At 37.7% G+C, this 19,422-nt stretch overlaps 1 protein-coding gene across 1 annotated transcript; it reads left to right on the top strand.

The window, feature by feature from the left end:
• Positions 1–3,742: 3,742 nt before the first annotated feature.
• LOC104220307 (phospholipid:diacylglycerol acyltransferase 1-like) lies at positions 3,743–18,165 on the top strand. The gene is made up of 6 exons (XM_009771148.1): positions 3,743–4,184; positions 4,808–5,030; positions 5,125–5,408; positions 15,391–15,718; positions 16,554–16,810; positions 17,139–18,165. Exons 1-6 carry the CDS (start codon positions 3,766–3,768, stop codon positions 17,617–17,619), a joined length of 1,992 nt encoding a protein of 663 aa, XP_009769450.1. The 5' UTR covers positions 3,743–3,765; the 3' UTR covers positions 17,620–18,165.
• The last annotated feature ends 1,257 nt before the right edge of the window (positions 18,166–19,422 follow it).

Below are 19,422 nucleotides of genomic sequence, written 5' to 3'. Positions count from 1 at the left end.
CGTTCCCCGGGGCCACATGATTATGGCCAAATATGCCACACAAAAAAACCATCACTAGCACATCCTTCATCTGGAAATCTATCCTAAAAGGATGGAAAGCGTACAACAAGGGCATTCTTTGGCATCCATCTATTAACTCCAGGATTAATATTTGGTATACCAATTGGATTTACAACTCAAATTCCCTTAGAAGCTCAATAGAAGGGCCTCTAAGTAGGAACGACCAAATTCTTACTATATGAGCCTCATCCATAACAAGGAATGGGATACAAAAGTTATTTCCTTTGAATTGCCTGGTGATATCCTTAACAATCTTAACATTGCCCTGGTCCATAGTGAGAGATCATATATTGATAAAACACGCTGGTGTCTCAACTCAAATGATCTGTTTTCCACCAAATCTTGCTATAAACTCCTTTCTGAAGACAACCCTACTTCCAAGCCTTTTGAGTGGATTTGGAACTCCCATTGCCTAAATAAAATAAAGTTCTAACTTTGGCAATGCATGCACAATCGTATTTCTTGCCAAGCCTACCTAGCCAAAATAGGTATCAATATTGATGTTACCTGTACCATTTGCAAATCTGGGGTAGAGGACATTCAACACATTTTTGTTAATTATCCAGTCTCTAACCGTCTCTGACGAAAAATGGGTCTTCCCTCTATAAACATTATTACTGACACAAATTGGCTAGTAAAGTTGAGAGATATCTTTATTCAAAACTGTAAACTACAGATAAAGTGGACTTACCTATTTCCCTTCTCCATATGGGAGTTATGGAAGAACAGAAATCATAATAATATCAACAATCTTAATAACTACATGGAAATAAGGAAACTTATCCATCCATCCTAGGAATTCATTTTCTTCACTGAAAAAAATCCGTTATTGGAAAAAATAGTCAAAATTGAACAGTTGTAACAAACATCCTAAATATATGATCAAATTAAATTATGATGGTGTTTTTTTAGTAACAATAATGCAGCTGGGCTTGGGGAGCATTCCGAACTAGTAAAGGAGATTGGATTATGGGATACCACAAAACAAGCCAAACAATTTCTTCTACTCAAGCAGAGCTGTTGGCATTGCTAGAAGGACTAAAAATTGCAAAAGAAATGAACTTCCTAAATCTGGAAATTGAAAATGATTGTACGGATATCATCAAACTTATTTACGAGGATAGCTCTAACTTCTCTAATATTGTTTCTGAATGCAGATGGTTAATGCAACAATTGAAGCTCCCACATTTGAAGCATCATTTCAGGGAAGGAAATGAGGTGACACATTTACTGGCCAAGTAAGCTATCAAGAACCCACCATCATCAACGTGTTTTTACCATGCCTGTCCACCCTTTTTTGTCGAACAAGAAGTGATCAAGAACAAGCATGGAGTTTGTAATAGTGCTAGGAGTATTTCTACAAATATTTGTAACTATTTGGCCACTGTGGGCAACAGTAATGCCCTAAAACATCTATTATGCCTATATAGTTTTTTATTCTATTATAACTAATATAATATATTCATGTGTTGCGTTAAAAAAAAAAACGTGAATGAAGTAGCTAGCTCAGTTTCCAGCCATATGGTATTATTATGTTTAAATATCTTTGATGAATCCAAAGTTCTGAAATAAGACTAAAATTGCACGGGACAACGGGGTAAGGAGAACAAAGTTGAGTTTCCTTTATGGGATATATTATACTTTTTGTCCCCTAAAGTAGAGCTATGCCAAGAGTTGGCCTGTAATCTAAATGCTTTACTTTTGCCCACCACCAAAAAGTATTACATAAATAGCCGGCTAGATTCAATATTTATTTTTTGTAGCTGGTATACATAGATTATATATTGATTATACACATATTATTCATGAATTATACATCCGTCAAATATTTTTAGTTTAAGAGATTAGATGACAGCTATTTAGGTTAATTCTTTGTAAAATTTTCCCTGGTTGTCCTTTTTTGTATGGTGATTTACAAGAATGACCATGGAAGTAGGCGATCTTGAATATTAGACCCTGCTTGCTCTAATAGTAAACCTTAAGTTTAACAAGTTTTGCCCCATGACCAAAAAAATTCTTTTTTAACCTTGAAGGCTTGCCCATGGGACAGGCGGGAGACTAAAATTCAAGATCACCGCTTTATGGTGTCATGTTTTTATAATTTTTTTTCCTTTTGTATCAACTTGTTTAACAAAATGACTCTAATTTTATTTCTTTTACAATTGATGGACCTTTAAGCCCTCCGTCTAAAGGTCCATTTTGAGCAAACTAAAAATCTAATAAGAAAATAATAGACCATGGTCTAAAATTTTGTAAGTTGTTGCATATATTAAACCAAGTCTAATATTGTGTGAGCAAACTGAAAAAGTGTAAAAAAATTTAAATTATTATAGGTGTTAGACCATAGTTTAATATTTTGTGAGCAAACTAAAAATTGTATGAGCAAATATTCGATCCGAGCCTAGCATTGTCGAGATGGAGGTAATTTTTCAAGGGTTATATTTGCACAACTTTATGAAATAGGGGGAAAAATATCTAAACAATGACTTTAAAAATGGACATTTGCATAAATAAAAAAAATTCACTGGTTGTCCATTTTTTGTATAAATTGTTTAATAAATGGCCTTTTTTTCTCTTGCAAATTATGTACCTTTTGGACCACAATCTTAAGATTAATTTGAGCAAACGAAGAATCTTATAAGACAAAACATAAGACTCAATTTTAAATTTTTGTAGATTATCGAAAATGTTAGACCACAATCTTAAATTTCGTCTTTAAGGTGGATCAAATTGAAAATTAAATGAACAAATATTAGACCTGAGCCTAATGTTTATTCGGAAATAGAATTTTCTAAGAGCTATAGCCTATATTTGCACTAACCTTCTAAAATAGAAACAAAATCTAAGCGTTTGCCGAAAAAAAAAGGGCAGCCTAGTGTATAAGTCGTTCCGTTCCGTGCTGCAAGATTCGGAAAGAGCCATACTGCAAGGGACGTGATGCAAATAACCTATTCTAATGCAAGTACTGGTTGATTCTACGATTTTAACCTGTGACCTATAAGTCAAACAAAAATAATTTTATCATTGCTCCAAGGATTTCCGGACCTAAAAAGGGACTTTTGCATAAATCAGCCATGTGGTGGGACAAATTGGGCTGACGCTAGAACTAACATCTATTCGGGTCAATGATTTTGCTCTTTGCATATTTATTTTTAGTTTTATGACCCAACTAACTATATGCGGAAGATTTACTTTTACACATAAAAGATCTAAAACGATCATTTTCTTAATTTTAAAATTGTAAAGAAGTATAATGTATAAATAGCACCATCCTCTTCTGTAAATACGCAAAAGATAAGAACGAAGCTCAAATAATAGATGGAACCGATTATTATTATTATTATTATTATTATTATTATTATTATTATTATTATTATTATTATTATTATTATTATTATTATTATTATTATTATACGAATGCTCTACCAAGCTCATAGGAAGCCATGTGAGTGCCGACTTGCTGTCTTCAAATTGCGTTATTTGAATTGTTTTACAAAGATATTATTTATTTAGCATAAACATATTTATTTACGATAAAGTAGAAGTAGCGAGTACAAATGTTGTATTTATATCCACTAATTAGAAATCTTGATCCGCCATTATGGGAAGGTACACTGCTAATCTGCTATACACATAAAATATTTGCATCCATCAACACTAACTTTAATTACGTATAAAAAAAATTAACGCTAATTAGAGAGATAAATGGAGTTAATTAGAAGAAGAAAAGCACCCGAAAATGAAATTCATCAGCATGACATAACAGACGATGAAGATGATAAGAAAATTAAGAATAGTAACGTTAGAACCAAGCAGAAATGGTCATGTATTGATAGTTGTTGTTGGTTTGTAGGATGCATATGCACTGTGTGGTGGATTTTGTTATTTTCATACAATGCAATGCCAGCGTCTTTTCCTCAGTACGTAACAGAGGCGATTAATGGGCCAGTAGCTGATCCCCCTGGTGTTAAGTTACGAAAAGAAGGATTAATGGCTAAACATCCAGTAGTTTTTGTTCCTGGAATTGTTACTTGTGGCCTTGAGTTATGGGAAGGACATCAATGTGCTGACGGATTGTTTCGAAAACGGCTCTGGGGTGGCACTTTTGGAGAAGTATACAAAAGGTATGATACTTTAATTTTGTTAAATTGCGCGATAATGTGATCATTGTTAGTGAGAGTACACTTTTAATTACTTGATTATGTCATCAACACGCCCCTCACGTGAGGGTTAATTCTTTTTCATGGGCGAATTAGGTGGCGGTTAGATACAAATCCAGGACCTCTTGTCGGCTTTGATAACATATTGAATTGTGTGACTATCTCGTTTAAAAGCTTAAGTTGTTAGAGAGAGTACACTTTAGTTACTTAATTATGTCATCAACACACCCTTACGTGCTGTTTTGTTTTCCTTTCCTTTATATATAGGGGTAGGAGAAGGGAAAATGGGGAGGAGATTACAAGGTGGGAATCGAGTCGTTACCAACTAGGTGAAAGTTCAGGTAACCAACCAACTGAGCTACTAAGATTCCTCTCTCACGTGCGGGCTTAATACTTTTTAATAGGTGGTGGTGAGACACAAGTCTAAGACCTCTTGCCAGCTCTGATAATATGTTGAACTGTGTGACTATCTTATTTAAAAGCTTAAACTGTTTGAGAGAGTATACTTTTAATTATTTAATTATGTCTTCAACAACGTCGCAAAAAAGTTACTTTTGATTTTCATTTATTGTGTATGATGGTTACAGACCATTGTGCTGGGTGGAACACATGTCATTGGACAATGAATCTGGATTGGATCCTCCAGGTATTAGGATTAGGCCAGTTGCTGGACTTGTTGCTGCTGATTACTTTGCACCTGGATATTTTGTCTGGGCAGTTTTGATTGCTAATTTGGCGCAAATAGGATATGAGGAGAAAACAATGTATATGGCTGCATATGACTGGAGGCTTTCATTTCAGAATACTGAGGTATAAATGTCACTTTGTTCGGGGTTGTCCTTGCGCTTGAACTTTGTTGTTTTCTTAATCAATTGTAATGATAATGCTCAATTCATTTCATCAGGTGCGCGACCAGACGCTAAGTCATATAAAAAGCAAAATAGAACTGATGGTTGCAGCTAATAAAGGCAATAAGGCAGTCATTGTTCCACATTCTATGGGGGCTATATACTTTCTGCATTTTATGAAATGGGTGGAGACACCGGCTCCGATGGGTGGTGGGGGTGGTCCTGATTGGTGTGCCAAGCATATTAAAGCAGTGATGAATATTGGCGGGCCATTTCTTGGTGTTCCTAAAGCACTAGCTTCGCTTTTCTCAGCAGAAGCGCGGGATATTGCTGTTGCCAGGTAAACCTGGTTCATAGTGTTGAAGTTTGGCAAAATGCCAAAGTCCCACATTGGTTGGGAGTTAAGTTTGAAGGGGATTTTTCCCCTATAAAAGAAGGCCTAATGTTTAGGATTGAGACACACCTCTCATTTGCCTTCTCATCTGTTTAAGGCATTTGTATCTTCTCTCTTTAGTATTATTTCACTTGTATTTTGGAGTGGAATAAAATATTTGGTTGTGTCCGAGGAGTAGGCAGAATTAGCCGAACCTCGTAAATTCTGGTGTTCCCTTTATTATTGCTTTATTGTCTTATTTATTATTTGGTGGCTGTCATAATTTTTGGTATAGTAGTTGTGACTTATTCACACTCTATACATTTGGCTTCCGCAACAATTGGTATCAGAGCCAAGGTACTGTCTAAGTATGCTCTGTGGTTGCAGCATAGTCTGATCTTCCACATCAGAAAAGATTTATCTTGGTAACTGAGTCAAGGTTCTGTCTGAGTATGCTCTGTGGTTGCAGCTTAGTCTGATCTTCCACACCAGAAAGGAAATAATCTTGATTTGTGTCGTCAGCTATTAAATAATATTTGTGTCAAAGATGGGAGACAATAAACAAGAAGAATCTACATCAAGTGTCAACAATACGTCATCATTGGCATCTTCGCTTATGACAAGAATTGTGTCAAATGCGAAATTTGCGGTCGAAATATTTGACGGGTCCGGACATTTTGGGATGTGGCAAGGCGAGGTTCTAGATGTCCTTTTTCAACAAGGGCTAGATCTGGCCATTGAAGAAAAGAAACCAGATGTTATTGGAGAAGAAGATTGGAGAATTATCAACCGTGTTGCTTGCGGTACCATTCGATCCTACCTTGCTAGAGAGCAGAAATATCCATACACAAAGGAAACTTCTGCAAGTAAATTATGGAAAGCACTGGAGGATAAATTTTTGAAGAAAAACAGTCAAAATAAATTGTACATGAAGAAGAGACTGTTTCACTTCACCTATGTTCCTGGTACCACGATGAATGAACATATCACCAGTTTCAATAAGTTGGTTACAGATTTGCAAAATATGGATACAACTTATGATGATGGTGACTTGGCCTTGATGTTGTTGGCGTCACTTCCTGATGAGTACGAGCACCTTGAAACTACTCTACTCCATGGAAATGACGAAGTTTCTCTCAGAGAAGTTTGTTCGGCTTTGTACAGCTATGAACAAAGAAAGCGAGAAAAACAGAAGGGCGGAGAAGGAGAAGCACTATTTGTGAGGGGTCGTCCTCAAAATCAAACGAGGACAAAGAAGGGAAGATCCAAGTCAAGATCCAGACCCAGCAAAGATGAATGTGCCTTTTGTCGAGAAAAAGGGCACTGGAAGAAAGACTGTCCGAAGTTGAAGAATAAGGCCAAACATAACAATGGAAAGGCCATTATGGATTCAAATGTAGCTGATTGTGATGATTCAGACTTCTCATTAGTTACAACAGAGTCATCAACATCTTCAGACATATGGTTGATGGACTCGGCTTGTAGCTATCATATGTGTCCCAACAGGGACTGGTTCGTGGAATTTCAAGAAGGAGAATATGGAGTCGTCCACACAGCGGATAACAGCCCTCTTACCTCATATGGCATTGGTTCAATACGATTAAGGAACCATGATGGAATGATCAGAACATTGATAGATGTTCGATATGTACCGGATTTGAAGAAGAATCTCATCTCTGTGGGAGCCCTAGAATCAAAAGGGTTCAAAATCATTGCAGAAAATGGAGTGATGAGAGTATGCTCCGGTGCACTAGTGGTAATGAAGGCTAATCGGAAGAATAATAATATGTACCGCTATCGTGGCAGTACAGTTATTGGGACAGCGACAGTGACATCCAGTGACGACAAAGAGGCAGAAGCAACCAAGCTATGGCACATGCGCTTGGGACATGCTGGAGGAAAATCCTTGAAAACTCTATCAGATCAAGGATTGTTAAAAGGAGTAAAGGCTTGCAACTTGGAGTTTTGTGAGCATTGTGTCAAAGGGAAACAGACAAGGGTTAAATTTGGTACAGCGATCCATAATACTAAAGGCATTTTGGATTATGTACACTCTGATGTTTGGGGTCCTTCCAAAACACCTTCATTGGGTGGGAAGCACTATTTTGTAACCTTTGTTGATGATTTTTCTCGAAGAGTGTGGGTGTATACAATGAAAAACAAAGATGAAGTGCTGGGAATTTTTCTCAAATGGAAGACGATGGTGGAGAATCAAACAGGCAGGAGGATCAAGTGTATTCGCACAGACAATGGAGGTGAATACAAAAATGATCATTTCAATAAGGTCTGTGAAAATGATGGCATCGTCCGACACTTCACTGTTAGACATACACCACAACAGAATGGAGTGGCAGAACGTATGAACCGGACCTTGCTGGAGAAGGTACGGTGTATGTTGTCCAATGCTGGCTTGGGCAAAGAATTTTGGGCTGAGGCAATTACATATGCATGCCACCTCATTAATCGTCTACCATCTGCTGCTATTGATGGCAAAACACCATTTGAAAAATGGTACGGAAAACCTGCTGTAGATTATAACTCTTTGCACGTGTTTGGCTCAACTGCATATTATCATGTGACGGAGTCAAAATTGGATCCAAGGGCAAAGAAGGCTATTTTTATGGGAATTACTTCTGGAGTCAAAGGATATCGCTTATGGTGCCCTATGACAAAGAAAGTAATATTCAGCAGAGATGTTACCTTTGATGAATTTGCTATGGTAAATAAGGTAACAGAAGATACCAAACAAAATGAAGGTGCTTCTAAGCAGGTGGAGTTTGAGGGAAAATTTATTTTTCCTACACAAGAAGCAGAGGAGGAAACAAATGAAGATTACCCTCTGGAAGGAGAGCCAGTAGAGGAGATTCCAACTCAGGAATCTCAACAACAACTTGAATCAATAGCAACCAGCAGGCCAAAAAGAACAATAACGAAACTTGTTCGTCTCATAGAGACGGTTGCTTGTGCAACCTCAATTGTAGCTGATGATGTTCCTACTACTTATAAAGACGCTGTTCAAAGTTCAGAAGAAGATAAGTGGAGGATTGCCATGAATGATGAGATACAGTCCCTTCATCAGAATCATACATGGAGATTGGCCAATCTCCCGAAGGGAAAGAAAGCAATTGGGTGCAAATGGGTATTTGCAAAGAAGGAAGGATTTCCTAACCAAGTAGATGTTCGCTACAAAGCAAGATTGGTGGCCAAAGGATATGCTCAAAAGGAGGGAATTGATTACAATGAAGTGTTTTCTCCAGTTGTAAAACATTCCTCCATTAGAATTATGTTGGCTTTGGTAGCACAATTGGATTTGGAACTAGTTCAGATGGATGTAAAAACTGCGTTTTTACATGGAAACTTGGAGGAGGAAATCTACATGACTCAGCCAGAAGGATTCAAAGTTGCTGGAAAAGAAAATATGGTGTGCAAACTTGAAAAATCGTTGTACGGATTGAAACAATCTTCTAGACAATGGTACAAGCGATTTGACGAGTTTATGTTGCGGCAAGGGTACAAGAGAAGCAAATACGATCATTGTGTGTATTTGCACAAGCTTAAAGATGGTTCCTTTGTATATCTTCTCCTATATGTTGATGATATGTTGATAGCTTCCAAGAATTCGGAAGAAATTGATAAGTTGAAGATTCAACTGAAGAAGGAGTTCGAGATGAAGGATTTGGGTGAGGCAAAGAAAATTCTTGGCATGGAGATAATTAGAGATAGACGTTCAAAGAAACTCTGTTTATCTCAAAAGGAATATTTGAAGAGAGTACTTCAACGTTTTGGCATAGATGACAAGACTAAGCCAGTTAGTACTCCACTTGCTTCCCATTTTAAGCTAAGTACTACTATGTCGCCAATGGATGAAGCTGAACGAGAGTATATGTCAAAGGTACCATACGCAAATGTTGTTGGTAGCTTGATGTATGCAATGGTTTGCACAAGGCCTGACATTTCACAAGCTGTTGGAGTTATTAGCAGATATATGCACAATCCAGGGAAGGAGCATTGGCAAGCTGTGAAGTGGATTCTACGGTATATTCATAATACTGTAGATGTCGGGTTAGTTTTTGAGCAGGAAGACAATCAGTCTGTAGTTGGATATTGTGACTCAGATTTTGCGGGTGATATGGACAAACGAAGATCAACTACTGGTTATGTGTTTACTTTTGCAAAGGCACCAGTTAGTTGGAAGTCTACTTTGCAGTCAACAGTTGCTTTGTCTACAACAGAGGCAGAGTACATGGCTATTACAGATGCTGTGAAAGAGGCAATTTGGCTTCAAGGATTGCTAAAGGAGCTTGGTGTTGAACAAAAAGGTATCACAATTTTTTGTGATAGTCAAAGTGCTATTCAATTAGCGAAGAACCAAGTTTATCATGCAAGGACGAAGCACATTGATGTTCGGTATCATTTCGTACGAGAAATCATAGAAGAAGGTGGAGTCACGGTGAAGAAAATTCATACTACAGAGAATCCTGCTGAGCCAAATGTATAGAGTGTGAATAAGTCACAACTACTATACCAAAAATTATGACAGCCACCAAATAATAAATAAGACAATAAAGCAATAATAAAGGGAACACCAGAATTTACGAGGTTCGGCTAATTCTGCCTACTCCTCGGACACAACCAAATATTTTATTCCACTCCAAAATACAAGTGAAATAATACTAAAGAGAGAAGATACAAATGCCTTAAACAGATGAGAAGGCAAATGAGAGGTGTGTCTCAATCCTAAACATTAGGCCTTCTTTTATAGGGGAAAAATCCCCTCCAAACTTAACTCCCAACCAATGTGGGACTTTGGCATTTTGCCAAACTTCAACAAATCTCCACCTTGGCAAAATTCCACATTTTCAATTCTCTCTCAATAACAAATTTTGGTTGTGTCTTCATCTTCAATCTTCAGTGTTCAACAATGTTGATCAAATCCAAACAATGTTGAAACTTGACCGCAGTCACCACCTTTGTCAGCATATCAGCAGGATTCTCTGTAGTATGAATTTTCTTCACCGTGACTCCACCTTCTTCTATGATTTCTCGTACGAAATGATACCGAACATCAATGTGCTTCGTCCTTGCATGATAAACTTGGTTCTTCGCTAATTGAATAGCACTTTGACTATCACAAAAAATTGTGATACCTTTTTGTTCAACACCAAGCTCCTTTAGCAATCCTTGAAGCCAAATTGCCTCTTTCACAGCATCTGTAATAGCCATGTACTCTGCCTCTGTTGTAGACAAAGCAACTGTTGACTGCAAAGTAGACTTCCAACTAACTGGTGCCTTTGCAAAAGTAAACACATAACCAGTAGTTGATCTTCGTTTGTCCATATCACCCGCAAAATCTGAGTCACAATATCCAACTACAGACTGATTGTCTTCCTGCTCAAAAACTAACCCGACATCTACAGTATTATGAATATACCGTAGAATCCACTTCACAGCTTGCCAATGCTCCTTCCCTGGATTGTGCATATATCTGCTAATAACTCCAACAGCTTGTGAAATGTCAGGCCTTGTGCAAACCATTGCATACATCAAGCTACCAACAACATTTGCGTATGGTACCTTTGACATATACTCTCGTTCAGCTTCATCCATTGGCGACATAGTAGTACTTAGCTTAAAATGGGAAGCAAGTGGAGTACTAACTGGCTTAGTCTTGTCATCTATGCCAAAACGTTGAAGTACTCTCTTCAAATATTCCTTTTGAGATAAACAGAGTTTCTTTGAACGTCTATCTCTAATTATCTCCATGCCAAGAATTTTCTTTGCCTCACCCAAATCCTTCATCTCGAACTCCTTCTTCAGTTGAATCTTCAACTTATCAATTTCTTCCGAATTCTTGGAAGCTATCAACATATCATCAACATATAGGAGAAGATATACAAAGGAACCATCTTTAAGCTTGTGCAAATACACACAATGATCGTATTTGCTTCTCTTGTACCCTTGCCGCAACATAAACTCGTCAAATCGCTTGTACCATTGTCTAGAAGATTGTTTCAATCCGTACAACGATTTTTCAAGTTTGCACACCATATTTTCTTTTCCAGCAACTTTGAATCCTTCTGGCTGAGTCATGTAGATTTCCTCCTCCAAGTTTCCATGTAAAAACGCAGTTTTTACATCCATCTGAACTAGTTCCAAATCCAATTGTGCTACCAAAGCCAACATAATTCTAATGGAGGAATGTTTTACAACTGGAGAAAACACTTCATTGTAATCAATTCCCTCCTTTTGAGCATATCCTTTGGCCACCAATCTTGCTTTGTAGCGAACATCTACTTGGTTAGGAAATCCTTCCTTCTTTGCAAATACCCATTTGCACCCAATTGCTTTCTTTCCCTTCGGGAGATTGGCCAATCTCCATGTATGATTCTGATGAAGGGACTGTATCTCATCATTCATGGCAATCCTCCACTTATCTTCTTCTGAACTTTGAACAGCGTCTTTATAAGTAGTAGGAACATCATCAGCTACAATTGAGGTTGCACAAGCAACCGTCTCTATGAGACGAACAGGTTTCGTTATTGTTCTTTTTGGCCTGCTGGTTGCTATTGATTCAAGTTGTTGTTGAGATTCCTGAGTTGGAATCTCCTCTACTGGCTCTCCTTCCAGAGGGTAATCTTCATTTGTTTCCTCCTCTGCTTCTTGTGTAGGAAAAATAAATTTTCCCTCAAACTCCACCTGCTTAGAAGCACCTTCATTTTGTTTGGTATCTTCTGTTACCTTATTTACCATAGCAAATTCATCAAAGGTAACATCTCTGCTGAATATTACTTTCTTTGTCATAGGGCACCATAAGCGATATCCTTTGACTCCAGAAGTAATTCCCATAAAAATAGCCTTCTTTGCCCTTGGATCCAATTTTGACTCCGTCACATGATAATATGCAGTTGAGCCAAACACGTGCAAAGAGTTATAATCTACAGCAGGTTTTCCGTACCATTTTTCAAATGGTGTTTTGCCATCAATAGCAGCAGATGGTAGACGATTAATGAGGTGGCATGCATATGTAATTGCCTCAGCCCAAAATTCTTTGCCCAAGCCAGCATTGGACAACATACACCGTACCTTCTCCAGCAAGGTCCGGTTCATACGTTCTGCCACTCCATTCTGTTGTGGTGTATGTCTAACAGTGAAGTGTCGGACGATGCCATCATTTTCACAGACCTTATTGAAATGATCATTTTTGTATTCACCTCCATTGTCTGTGCGAATACACTTGATCCTCCTGCCTGTTTGATTCTCCACCATCGTCTTCCATTTGAGAAAAATTCCCAGCACTTCATCTTTGTTTTTCATTGTATACACCCACACTCTTCGAGAAAAATCATCAACAAAGGTTACAAAATAGTGCTTCCCACCCAATGAAGGTGTTTTGGAAGGACCCCAAACATCAGAGTGTACATAATCCAAAATGCCTTTAGTATTATGGATCGCTGTACCAAATTTAACCCTTGTCTGTTTCCCTTTGACACAATGCTCACAAAACTCCAAGTTGCAAGCCTTTACTCCTTTTAACAATCCTTGATCTGATAGAGTTTTCAAGGATTTTCCTCCAGCATGTCCCAAGCGCATGTGCCATAGCTTGGTTGCTTCTGCCTCTTTGTCGTCACTGGATGTCACTGTCGCTGTCCCAATAACTGTACTGCCACGATAGCGGTACATATTATTATTCTTCCGATTAGCCTTCATTACCACTAGTGCACCGGAGCATACTCTCATCACTCCATTTTCTGCAATGATTTTGAACCCTTTTGATTCTAGGGCTCCCACAGAGATGAGATTCTTCTTCAAATCCGGTACATATCGAACATCTATCAATGTTCTGATCATTCCATCATGGTTCCTTAATCGTATTGAACCAATGCCATATGAGGTAAGAGGGCTGTTATCCGCTGTGTGGACGACTCCATATTCTCCTTCTTGAAATTCCACGAACCAGTCCCTGTTGGGACACATATGATAGCTACAAGCCGAGTCCATCAACCATATGTCTGAAGATGTTGATGACTCTGTTGTAACTAATGAGAAGTCTGAATCATCACAATCAGCTACATTTGAATCCATAATGGCCTTTCCATTGTTATGTTTGGCCTTATTCTTCAACTTCGGACAGTCTTTCTTCCAGTGCCCTTTTTCTCGACAAAAGGCACATTCATCTTTGCTGGGTCTGGATCTTGACTTGGATCTTCCCTTCTTTGTCCTCGTTTGATTTTGAGGACGACCCCTCACAAATAGTGCTTCTCCTTCTCCGCCCTTCTGTTTTTCTCGCTTTCTTTGTTCATAGCTGTACAAAGCCGAACAAACTTCTCTGAGAGAAACTTCGTCATTTCCATGGAGTAGAGTAGTTTCAAGGTGCTCGTACTCATCAGGAAGTGACGCCAACAACATCAAGGCCAAGTCACCATCATCATAAGTTGTATCCATATTTTGCAAATCTGTAACCAACTTATTGAAACTGGTGATATGTTCATTCATCGTGGTACCAGGAACATAGGTGAAGTGAAACAGTCTCTTCTTCATGTACAATTTATTTTGACTGTTTTTCTTCAAAAATTTATCCTCCAGTGCTTTCCATAATTTACATGCAGAAGTTTCCTTTGTGTATGGATATTTCTGCTCTCTAGCAAGGTAGGATCGAATGGTACCGCAAGCAACACGGTTGATAATTCTCCAATCTTCTTCTCCAATAACATCTGGTTTCTTTTCTTCAATGGCCAGATCTAGCCCTTGTTGAAAAAGGACATCTAGAACCTCGCCTTGCCACATCCCAAAATGTCCGGACCCGTCAAATATTTCGACCGCAAATTTCGCATTTGACACAATTCTTGTCATAAGCGAAGATGCCAATGATGACGTATTGTTGACACTTGATGTAGATTCTTCTTGTTTATTGTCTCCCATCTTTGACACAAATATTATTTAATAGCTGACGACACAAATCAAGATTATTTCCTTTCTGGTGTGGAAGATCAGACTAAGCTGCAACCACAGAGCATACTCAGACAGAACCTTGACTCAGTTACCAAGATAAATCTTTTCTGATGTGGAAGATCAGACTATGCTGCAACCACAGAGCATACTTAGACAGTACCTTGGCTCTGATACCAATTGTTGCGGAAGCCAAATGTATAGAGTGTGAATAAGTCACAACTACTATACCAAAAATTATGACAGCCACCAAATAATAAATAAGACAATAAAGCAATAATAAAGGGAACACCAGAATTTACGAGGTTCGGCTAATTCTGCCTACTCCTCGGACACAACCAAATATTTTATTCCACTCCAAAATACAAGTGAAATAATACTAAAGAGAGAAGATACAAATGCCTTAAACAGATGAGAAGGCAAATGAGAGGTGTGTCTCAATCCTAAACATTAGGCCTTCTTTTATAGGGGAAAAATCCCCTCCAAACTTCAACTTAAATCATTTCTTCGTTTCTAGAAGTAGTGTAATGCATCAAATTTCTGTTGATGTTGGGAGTTTTTCTTTTTTTTTGTGCTTTCGTCTTATGTTTTTGAAATGAGCTGAGAGTCTATCGGAAACAGCCTCTCTACCTTCACAAGGTACAGTCTGCGTACACATCACCCTCCCCATACTCCACCTGTGGGATTACATTGGGTTTGTTTTTTGTTGTTGTTTTTGTCTTGTGTTCTGAAACCTTACCAGCTCTTCTTAGCTAATACTAGTCGGTTGAGTAGTAACTGCAGTTGAACATGTGACATACATCCTTATTTCCTTTTCCCTCAACTTTCCAGTATGAATCCCTGATGTTCCGCAAGATACTATTTGATAGCTTTTTATGCTTTAAAACTAAATGCTATATGTAAATGATTTTAAGTAATATGTTCTGAATTACTTTTGCGTGTAATATGTTCCTTCTTCCTTTGTAGTTCTCCTTGTTTGTTAGTAATTCACCTTATATTTCAGGGCTATAGCACCGGCTGTTATGGACAAGGATTTATTTCGTATTCAAACACTACCGCACTTAATGAAGATGCTGCGAACATGGGATTCAACCATGTCTATGATACCAAAAGGAGGAGAGACGATTTGGGGTGGTATTGACTGGTCACCTGAAGAAGGCTATTCTCCTTGCAAAAGAAAGCTACGAGACAACAATAATCAGATATCAAGTCGTAATGACAATCAAACGATAGAATCTAAAGGAAAATATATTAATTATGGAAGGATGATAGCATTTGGAAAGGATGCACCACAGAGACATTCCTCAGATCTTAAGAGGATCGACTTCAGAGTAATGCTAATCAGAACTCTAACTGCTCCTTGTTTTTCGTTCTATACGTATTTCCATTCTTTCTTCTATTTGTTTCAACTTTGAGTCTATTGTGGGTCATTTGAAGATTATGGATGACAGTTTTAAGGACACTTTGCAAATTAGAACTTTTAAGACTCAAGATAAACATGAAAGAGCACCAATAGATTTATTATCTGTAAAAGAATTAGTGCTTTGACAGAAAGTTCTTATTCTGGTTCATTTAAGGTTTCTGCTTTTTTTTGCTTGAGAAAAACACTTGTGAGGCATAGCATTGGTAGATCTGTCACTTAACATTACATTTCTGATTTGAGAATTGCCAAAGATGAATCGTATATGCATATGGGATGCATCATACATGGTTTCCTATCTTAAAACCCGAGCAGATGTGCTTGGTGTTATGTAGGTATAGGATATGATAGTTTCCACCTTCATCCTTTATATTCTATGATGACTTTTCTAGAAATGTTTTAAGTCTGCAAACATCAAGGGAAATGCTAGACATTTTGATCCTTGTACAGCAAAGAAAAACAAATAAAAATAATAACTACATAGCGGTTCAACAGAAACACATATAAGATGAACATAATTCAGCAGTCCCACAGGATTTAACTGAATGGCAACTAAGGTGAATAATATGTGATGTCTAAATCTATGTCTTTCTGTGGTTCGTGTTCATAAGCTTATTATACTAAGTTCCAATATTTTGACATATCAATTTATGCCTTAATATCTGGTACTTACAAGCTTTGCGAAATTATATCTTTCCCACTCACTTGTTGTTACCTGGAAGTAGCTAGCGTTTTTTTACATGCAGGGTGCAGTGAAGGGCACAAACGTTGCAAATAACACATGCGATGTGTGGACCGAATACTATGACATGGGTGTTGCTGGTATCAAAGCAGTGGAAGAATACAAGGTTTATACAGCTGGTGATATTTTGGATTTGCTCAACTTTGTTGCCCCAAAAATGATGGCTCGCGGAGATGCTCAATTTTCATATGGGATAGCTCAAGATTTGGATGATCCAAAGTTTTCACACAACAAATACTGGTCAAATCCATTGGAAACAAAGTGAGCTCTTCCTCTTGCACTTCTGTCTCCATATTATTTTAGTTCATAGTCTTTGTACGGATGCTCTCTAGCTCCCCAGGGTAGGGGTAAGGTCTGCGTACATTTTACCATCTCCAGAGCCCACTTGTGAGATTTCACTGAGTTGTTGTTGTAGTTGTACAGATGATGCCTCTTATTACTTGATATTTCACAGGTAGAAAATGGCTCTTCGTTTTTCTTTTACTTGGTGGAAAAGAGATCTTTTCTCGTCTAGTCTCTTTTCCCTCGACATTTATGTTATAAAAGGAAGTAGCCTCGACATTTCATGTTTACCTTACTAACCCTGCAGGTTACCAAATGCTCCTGACATGGAGATTTATTCAATGTATGGAGTCGGCATTCCAACTGAAAGAGCATATGTTTACAAGCAGACACCAATAGCACAATGTCATATTCCATTCCAGATTGATACTTCAGCTGATGAAGGAAATGAAGGTTGCTTGAAGAATGGTGTTTTCACTGTTGATGGCGATGAGACGGTACCTATTTTAAGTGCTGGCTTTATGTGTGCAAAAGGATGGCGCGGGAAAACTAGGTTTAATCCTTCAGGGATCAAGACTTATTTAAGAGAGTATGATCATGCTCCACCTGCTAATCTTCTTGAGGGCCGTGGTACTCAGAGCGGTGCACATGTTGATATAATGGGAAATTTTGCTTTGATTGAAGATATTATGAGAGTTGCAGCTGGTGCTACTGGCAAAGATTTGGGAGGTGATCAAGTTCACTCAGATATATTTAAATGGTCTGAGAAGATCAATTTACGTCTTTAGGGAACTTTGGTTACGCTGCTTTCTCTTATATGGTGACTTAACGACTAGAGTATCACGTTCATATCTAAGTCATAGTAATGGTGATCATTCTTTTGTTTTGAGGTTCGTCGTGTCAAAATGCCTGCTTCATGTATAATCATGAATTGATTGATGCGCGTTCATCCGGAGGCCACAGAACCTCTCCTGTCAATTATATCACTTGAAAAGATACTCTATGCTTTATAGAATCATTGGAGACTCTGGATCTATTGCTGACGATTGGAGAACCTAGCAATTGCTTTCGTTTATTTGATTAAGTAGATTAAATTGTTCCCAGATAGAATGCAGGATGCGTTATGTATCGCGCAGTGTAATTTATCAAAGTTGAAACTTGTTACCCTAATCAGGAACAAGGAAGTAGACCACCAGCAGGGATAGAGTTGATATTGTACCATCATAGCTTTTCAAAAGTTTGGCATTTTAATTTTGTTGTAACATGAACTTGTGGAATACCTGCTCCAGTGCTCAGTGAATGAGCAGCTTTTTAGTGATGGCTTTTGTTCCTTATTTTCGATAGTGATCAATTTCTTGGCTTGTGTAGTTTAGTTAAAAAATGAAAAAGTAACAATTGTCGGGAGCCTTCACATAACTAGTAAAGTTGCTGTCATATGATCAGGAAGTCACGGATTTGAGCCGCGAAAACAGTCTCGTGTAGAAATATAGGGAAATGCTGCATATAATAGACCCTTGTGGTCCGGCCCTTCTCCGGACCCAACGTATAGCGGGAGCTTAGTGTCACAGACTGCTTTTCTTTTTTTTTTGGTCAGGGAGATGAGAACCTCGGTGTGGCATCAGCATTAATCTAGTTATCGCACATTTGCAATAATGGTACTGATCATGTAGTAGTAATTCGTTTGCTTGGTCTTATTTATGTGGTTTATTTACATTTTAGTATAAAGAAATTACAAGTAAAAAGCTGGAAGGAAAGAAATGAAAAAGAAAATGCCCTGTAAAAGATAATTGGAAGGAAGGATGGAGGTCTGACATATAGGTGTGGGAATCAAATGGTTATGTTTGACTTCTAAAAAGCTGGATTCTTTGCCAAATAGGCATTAAAAGTATACTCTATTAGATAATGTTTGACTTTTATACTTGATAGTTTAATGCAGTTTTTAATACGGAAAATGGTCAAATATATCCTTATATTATGAGAAATGGTTTAAATATAGCATTCGTTATATTTTGGGTCCAAATATATCCCTGCCGTAATACTATTGGTTCAAATATACCCTTCTTCCGTTAGGTTTGTCCAAGATGGACATCCAATCCTACGTGACACTGACATTTGATGAGGTGAATGTCACCGGGAATACCACCTTAATGCCCCTAACTCATTTTATCCCTCCCTTCTATTTTTTTCCCACCATTTAATGGATTAGGGGAGCTGAGTTGACATGTCTCATGACATCCACCTTATCAAATATCAGTACCACGTAGGATTGAATGTCCACTTTAACAAATTTAACGGAATAGGGGTATATTTGAACTAATACTATTACGGTAGGCCTATATTTGGACCCAAAGTATAACGAAAGCTATATTTAAATCTTTTTTATAGTATAAGGATATATTTGTCCCTTTTTCGTTTTTAATATATCATGCCATTTAAAAAATAATTAGAAGTAACTAGCTAAACATAATAAGTGAATTAGTAATCTAAAAAATAAATTAAATAACCTTCTATAACAAATTAAACTTTAATGATTAATGTAAAAGTTTCATTACACTGTCTAGCTTATACTTATAATAAAATAAAATAAAATA

Source organism: Nicotiana sylvestris, chromosome 6 (assembly GCF_000393655.2).
Source record: "Nicotiana sylvestris chromosome 6, ASM39365v2, whole genome shotgun sequence".
NCBI lineage: Eukaryota > Viridiplantae > Streptophyta > Magnoliopsida > Solanales > Solanaceae > Nicotiana > Nicotiana sylvestris.
The sequence above is the reverse complement of the archived record's forward strand: the minus strand, read 5'-3'. Positions and strand labels throughout refer to the sequence as shown.